At 41.1% G+C, this 7,901-nt stretch overlaps 1 protein-coding gene across 1 annotated transcript; it reads left to right on the top strand.

The window, feature by feature from the left end:
• Positions 1 to 1,433: 1,433 nt before the first annotated feature.
• Positions 1,434 to 7,552, top strand: LOC142933150 (protein NLRC3-like). Its single transcript, XM_076077292.1, has 7 exons — positions 1,434 to 1,501; positions 2,510 to 2,588; positions 2,744 to 2,972; positions 3,135 to 4,929; positions 5,027 to 5,200; positions 6,911 to 7,084; positions 7,192 to 7,552. Exons 1-7 carry the CDS (start codon positions 1,434 to 1,436, stop codon positions 7,343 to 7,345), a joined length of 2,673 nt encoding a protein of 890 aa, XP_075933407.1. The 3' UTR covers positions 7,346 to 7,552.
• The last annotated feature ends 349 nt before the right edge of the window (positions 7,553 to 7,901 follow it).

The raw sequence follows: 7,901 nt of genomic DNA, 5'->3' as shown, positions 1-7,901 counted from the left end.
CAAAAACGTTGCAATGACTAGGTCAGCACTGACCAGAGCATTTGCGAGATCAACTTTTTTGATCTTAGCCAGCAATGGCCTGAGGACAGCAATGCCCTGATTGCAATGTAGGCTCTAGTCAGCAATGGCTAATGGCCAGCAGTGACCTGAATAGCAACAGTTTGAGCTTAGACTAGTGTACTGGAATGACAGGCATTACATTTTATACATTTTGCCAAGCAGTAAGTCTCCATTACCTGCACTTTAAATGAATCACACATCACTCATAAGACATTGAATGGATTTAACCAAAACAAGTCAGCAGTGACCTGAGAATTAGTAATGCGATGGATCTGATACCACTTCGATATACGATGTCCATGACGTCACTTATTAGAATACAATGATTGTGAGCAATTACAGAAGTAATGGAAATGTAGCAGATAGCCTATGACTAAATTATGAGAATACAAGAATATGAACCACTTGTAAAAATAGAATGAATAGGTTTCTACTTACCAGATACGACGATATAACACCACTTACCTGATATGACACCACATATCAGAACACAATTGATATGGGTATTTAGTAGAATATGATAAAAATGCAACAATTGCAGAGTAAACATAATTAGACAGCAGCAAGATGATAGGATAATGATCCAATTGTTTCAATGTAATATTGGATAGAGACCAGCTGATCTAAACAGCTGATATCATGATTGACAGCCCCGAACAGTGACAGCAAGGAAATAATGAGTGAGAAAGAAACTTTTAGCCTAAGCATACAAGAGTATAGTCTTCCTGACTGAACTTACACTAGAGCTTCATATGTTTGGCACTACCTGCAAGGGTTCTGGTGGTAGAGTGCAGTTCGATGAAGAGTCAGTGGTTTAAAAGAGTTGCCTGTTGGATGTTTGTACTTATATGTCCCAGCCTTTGTTGATAACTAGGCTGTTGCTTTGCAGATGACTCCAGGAATACCCTCATTAAAGCAAAAGCCCCAGATTGCTAATCGCAATTGCAATCAGGGAACATAGTGCGTGGCTCATGTGGGGTGGCAGGTCGACAGTATTAAGTCTTAGCCTGGCATTGGTATAAAATTACAAAACTCCATGTACCACATCAGATTGTGGAGATCAGCGCCTTTAAGCATGCTCGTGCATCACACATATCTACCAGTCAGGCTCCCCGGCTCCAAGTCAAACTGCTACAAGATGTGACTCGAATAGTTTTAGTTATTGTGTGTCATTGTAATGACAACAAGTCACCATAAAGAAGCTGTGTCTTCTTCATCATTAAAGACATGTTTCAATGGCAACAACATGACTTTCACTGTCCAATAAAAACAGTGAAAGCAGAAAGAGAAATTGAGTATATTCAGTAAATCTCAGTGTTTCTATCAGTTCACAGCAGCAGAGAGAAAAGTTTCCTGTACCCAGCTGTGTGTCCATGAAGAGTGATCGGTCTACAGGTCATCTGATTGACTTCAAAGATGGACGCCATTCTTATGACCCAGAGTAAGTTCTTAAAACCAATGAAACCAATGATGAACTGTTCTGATTCTCAGTTATGAAACACAGAATTGGTCTTGCATTGTTTACAGTGTTGTTTTCATGATGATCAATCATGACATAACTCAATATATTTAACTAACCGGTCTGTATGTGTTTGTGTGTAAGTCATTAACTGTAAACAGTTTCTGGTGCAAACACAATGTGAGCTAATTCCTCCACAGAGTCGACCAGGAGAGGTCATATTTTCAGATAGCTGCAGATTTCTGGAGACAGAGGAATGGGACTAGCTGCAAATGTCTTTAGAAAAGCTTCACTGCTCTGGGGACTAGCTGAAGTTGTCTGGGAAATAGCTCCAGAGTTTTGGTTTCGAGGTATGAGAAGTAGTTTCAGAAGACTAATTACCAGGTTCAGAGGTCTGGGGACTAGCTGCAGGGGTTTGGGGACTACATTCAGAGGCCTGGGAACAAGTTATCAAGGTATGCAGACTTGTGGCAGTTCAATCAGGAGAGACAAGTTAGATGAAGAAAAGATAATTGTTTTTTATTAACCGATGATATGTGATGATAAAGTCTTGACAGAGTCTTTGGCGCTTGGACTCTACAGGGAGATTTGTAATCGAGGGGCGTCTGCCCTTAGCAGCAGCAATATACTGGTTTAGTGTCATTCTTTCATACTGGGAGCTGCCCAGTACAAACTCTGACACTGAGACTGGAGCAGCTGCAGGTTCTGGGTGCCTTGCTCCAGGGCACTTCAGCAGTGTACAGTGAGGGAGGGAGAACTACATGGAGGGCTTGGTGAGAGCTGTTGGGACTAAACCAAACTGACTGGTGAAGAAAACAGTGAGCTGAAAGACTGAGCTGTTGATTCTCAGTGGGATCAGCAGGACTAGTAAACTTTTACCACTACAGGGACTCATCTGATCCACATCCAGATATCACTTCATGGACCTTACCTTATCTCTCTGTGTGGACAGACACAATGTGAGATGATCCTTTCATGATTTCTCCACAGAGAGGACCAGGAGAGCTCAGAAGTTCCCAGAGGTCAGTCTGCCAAGCAGCATCAGACAAATCTGGACTCCATATTTATGGTCTGTACATGTACAACTACTTTTACATCTATTCTGTTCACAATCATCTCCATGCTGCACTTTGTAGACCAGTGGATTGTCAGTCTATCCAACATGGATCTGATGTTTGGTTCCATGGTTTTAGTTTGTGTCATTCATAGAATATTCTGTTCCAGCTGCTGGAGGAGAACATCGTCACTTTTGTGAAGAACGAGCTGAAGAAGATCCAGAAGGTTGTGAGTTCAGATTACCCAGAATGCTTAGAGAGTCAAAGGGAGGATGAGGAGGTGTTGGACGGTGAGGATGAAGAGCAGAGGAGGAGCAGCAGAGAGGCATTTGTGAAGATCACACTGCACTTCCTGAGGAGAATGAAGCAGGAGGAGCTGGCTGACTGTCTGCAGAGCAGTAAGAGGATTTCTCTAAAGATTTAACATGCTGGATAAATGGGACGTTTACTAATGTCTCAAGAGATGGACTAAAATATATTCATAGACTCATTTTTGAGGAAATGACATGTTGAAATCTATTCTCTGACTCATTGATGTTCTTTGTTGTGTGTTCATTTAGGACTTCTTGCTGCAGTTTGTCAGCGTGAACTCAAATCTAACCTGAAGAAGAAGTTCCAGTGTATGTTTGAGGGGATTGCTAAAGCAGGAAACCCAACCCTTCTGAATCAGATCTACACAGAGCTCTACATCACAGAGGGAGGGACTGCAGAGGTCAATGATGAACATGAGGTCAGACAGATTGAAACAGCATCCAGGAAATCGCACAGAGCAGAAACAACCATCAGACAAGAAGACATCTTTAAAGCCTCACCTGGAAGAGAGGAACCAATCAGAACAGTGATGACAAAGGGAGTGGCTGGCATTGGGAAAACAGTCTTAACACAGAAGTTCGCTCTGGACTGGGCTGAAGACAAAGCCAACCAGGACATACAGTTCACATTTCCATTCACTTTCAGAGAGCTGAATGTGCTGAAAGAGAAAAAGTACAGCTTGGTGGAACTTGTTCATCACTTCTTCAGTGAAACCAAAGAAGCAGGAATCTGCAGGTTTGAAGAGTTCCTGGTTCTGTTCATCTTTGACGGTCTGGATGAGTGTCGACTTCCTCTGGACTTCCACAACAATGAGATCCTGACTGATGTTACAGAGTCCACCTCAGTGGATGTACTGCTGACAAACCTCATCAGGGGGAAACTGCTTCCCTTTGCTCGCCTCTGGATAACCACACGACCTGCAGCAGCCAATCAGATCCCTCCTGAGTGTGTTGGAATAGTGACAGAGGTCAGAGGGTTCACTGACCCACAGAAGGAGGAGTACTTCAGGAAGAGATTCAAAGATGAGGAGCAGGCCAGCAGGATCATCTCCCACATCAAGACCTCACGAAGCCTCCACATTATGTGCCACATCCCAGTCTTCTGCTGGATCACTGCTACAGTTCTGGAGGATGTTTTGAAGACCAGAGAAGGAGGAGAGCTGCCCAAGACCCTGACTGAGATGTACATCCACTTCCTGGTGGTTCAGTCCAAACTGAAGAAGGTCAAGTATGATGGAGGAGCTGAGACAGATCCACACTGGAGTCCAGAGAGCAGGAAGATGACTGAGTCTCTGGGAAAACTGGCTTTTGATCAGCTGCAGAAAGGCAACCTGATCTTCTATGAATCCGACCTGACAGAGTGTGGCATCGATATCAGAGCAGCCTCAGTGTACTCAGGAGTGTTCACACAGATTTTTAGAGAGGAGAGAGGACTGTACCAGGACAAGGTGTTCTGCTTCGTCCATCTGAGTGTTCAGGAGTTTCTGGCTGCTCTTCACGTCCATCTGACCTTCATCAACTCTGGTGTCAATCTGCTGTCAGAACAAACAACCTCCTGGTGGTCTGAAGTGTTCAGTGGCAAATCAACACGTCTCTACCAGAGTGCTGTTGACAAGGCCTTACAGAGTCCAAATGGACACCTGGACTTGTTCCTCCGCTTCCTCCTGGGTCTTTCACTGCAGACCAATCAGACTCTCCTACAAGGTCTGCTGACACAAACAGGAAGTAGCTCACAGACCAATCAGAGAACAGTCCAGTACATCAACAAGAAGATCAGTGAGAATGTGTCTCCAGAGAAAAGCATCAATCTGTTCCACTGTCTGAATGAACTGAATGATGGTTCTCTAGTGGAGGAGATTCAACAGTCCCTGAGTTCAGGACGTCTCTCCACAGATAAACTGTCTCCTGCTCAGTGGTCAGCTCTGGTCTTCATCTTACTGTCATCAGGAAAATATCTGGACGTGTTTGACCTGGAGAAATACTCTGCTTCAGAGGAGGCTCTTCTGAGGCTGCTGCCAGTGGTCGAAGCCTCCAACAAAGCTCTGTAAGTACAGAGAGAGTTAGATTCATATATCATAACTTAAATATGCTGCTATCTTTTCTACTTCTTGCTCATTTTTTCTTCATCATTGTCTCTTCAGACTGAGTGGCTGTAACCTCTCAGAGAGAAGCTGTGAAGCTCTGTCCTCAGTTCTCAGCTCCCCGTCCTCTAGTCTGAGAGAGCTGGACCTGAGTAACAACGACCTGCAGGATTCAGGAGTGAAGTTGCTCTTTGCTGGACTAGAGAGTCCACACTGTGAACTGGAAACTCTCAGGTAAGATCAAGTTATTTTGTTTGAAATGATTTAAATGTTTCTCTGAACTATCAGATCCATGCTTTGTAAACAGCCTCTCTCTTTCTCAATCTTTGAATTTGTTCATCAGGATTTCAGATTTCAAGAACCCCTTTTTCACCAGGAAATTAACCAGAACTATGGAACCAGGGGAAATAATCTCAGAGCCTAAACTAGGGTCCAAAAGTCCTCTTTTGAATTTCCGTTTGTGTTTCCATCACATCATAAGAACTTTACAATAAATCACCTCTGGCCAAATCAATCACACAACTTTAACACTGTTTCACCGTTATACTGTTGTTGTTGTTTGTTTGTTTGCTAAATCTTTGCACTATTGTTCAGTTAATTAATTTAATATTATTCTATTTTATTGAATATATTGTGTACTTTTTAAAAATGTTATTTGTATTGCTTTTCTTTACCTGTACCTATAAATGCTGCTGTAGCAACAAAAAAAAATTCCCCTTGCGAGATTAATGAAGTACCTATCTAATCTAATCTAATCTAATCTAAATCTTGTAGAACAGATAAATTTGATCCACAGTGGATTAAAAAACGCTGACAGAGTTTGAAACCCAGTTTTCATTCACAGTAAAACATCACAGGGTCATCCTGTTGTTCCTCTTCTTTATGCTTTGTGATATTATGTTTGATATAATTAATGAATGAAAAGGAGAAAAGCAGAGGTGGAAAAGAGACTGAAAACTTAAATGTCTGACTCTACAGTGACGATCTGCTGAGAGTTTGATGGTTATTTATTTCTACTTTAGAACGTAACTCACATGAAATCAGAATATGAAGTTTAATTTCTCATTTTCCTTCACTTTGTTCTCTCTCTCTCTCTCTCAAATGAGTCTTGAAGGCGACAGAAAAGCCTAACTTTGTATTTAACATGAATGAAAAACATTAAATATCTAACCCTCATCCTGATCTTGATAGTACTACAGTAGAGAACAATGAACTGAATCTTTTATCGTGTTTAGAGTAGAACAGCAAGAGTTTTATCCACTTTCACTGAAGAAATTATCTTTGTTCTTTCTGATTGTACTTTAGTCCAGACTCATTATCAAAGAGGATTTATTTTTAACACAAATGTTATTTTTCTTCTTGTTGATTGTTGTCTCTTCAGACTGAATGACTGTAACCTCTCAGAGAGAAGCTGTGAAGATCTTTCCTCAGTTCTCAGCTCCCAGTCCTCTAGTCTGAGAGAGCTGGACCTGAGTAACAACGACCTGCAGGATTCAGGAGTGAATCTGCTGTCTGCTGGACTGGATAGTCCACACTGTGAACTGGAAACTCTCAGGTAGTTTGATTGTTGTTTATTTCTTCTTTAGAACGTAACCGACATGAAATCAGAATATGAACTTGAATTTCTCTTTTTCTCTTTTTCTCTTTCTCTCTCTCTCTCTCAAATGAGTCTTGAAGGCGACAGAAAAGCCTAACTTTGTATTTAACACAAATGAAAAACATTAAATATCTAACCCTCATCCTGATATTGATAGTACTACAGTAGAGAACAATTTACTGAATCTTTTATCGTGTTTAGAGTAGAACAGTAAGAATTTTATCCACTTTCACTGAACAAATTAGCTTTGTTCTTTCTGATTGTACTTTAGTCCAGACTCATTATCAAAGAGGATTTCTTTTTAACACAAATGTTATTTTTCTTCTTGTTGATTGTTGTCTCTTCAGATTGAGTGACTGTCACCTCTCAGAGAGAAGCTGTGAAGATCTTTCCTCAGTTCTCAGCTCTCAGTCCTCTAGTCTGAGAGAGCTGGACCTGAGTAACAACGACCTGCAGGATTCAGGAGTGAAGTTGCTGTCTGCTGGACTGAAGAGTCCACACTGGACACTGGGAACTCTCAGGTCAGATCAAGTTATTTTGTCTTCAATGATTTAAATGTCTCTAAACTATCAGCTCCATGCAGTGTAAACAGCTTCTCTCTTTCTGAATCTTCGAATTTGTTCATCAGCATTTCAGATTTCATGAACCCCTTTTTCACCAGGAAATTAACCAGAACTATGGAACCAGAGGAACTAATCTCAGAGACTAAACTAGGGTCCACAAGTAATTTTTGTGAATTGCTGTTTGTGTTTCCACTCTATTGTAAGAACCTTGGAGAATAGAAAAATGTGATCCATAGTGGATTAAATAACAATGGTGGTGTTTGAAACCGTTTACATTCACAATAAAAAGAGAAAGAAAGAGAGAGACAGTTCTCTTTCTCTCTCTTTCTTTCGTGTCAAACAATAGTTGGATGTTTTGATGCTCGTCATCTGCCACCAGTGTGTGTTGCCTGATGTGGTTGATTTTTGATGTCGATGCTCAGCTTCATAGACACAAAAAAAATCGAGACATAAGAAACCAAAACAAACATAAATCATCACCCTCCATATTGACCCTGCAATAACAATTAAATATTAATTGCGGCTAACTATACAGACAGTCAAACTCAGCAACAAACCATGTTATTTTTTTTTTTATCTGAGAAAACAGCACAGTTGTAGATCATCATCGTCCATATTATACCTGTCACAACAATTAAATAATATTAAATATTGTGGACTTTTCCCTTCACCAGCTCACTTGGATCCCACGTTGCAAAATCTATTCGTATGGTTTCGGCATAGTCCTCTCCAATAAAATCCATAACAGGGTTCCAAACAGAGAAGAACCCATTTA

This window comes from Anarhichas minor, unplaced genomic scaffold, assembly GCF_050575085.1.
Source record: "Anarhichas minor isolate MPS153535 unplaced genomic scaffold, ASM5057508v1 ptg000058l, whole genome shotgun sequence".
NCBI classification, from domain to species: Eukaryota; Metazoa; Chordata; class Actinopteri; order Perciformes; family Anarhichadidae; genus Anarhichas; species Anarhichas minor.
The sequence above is the reverse complement of the archived record's forward strand: the minus strand, read 5'-3'. Positions and strand labels throughout refer to the sequence as shown.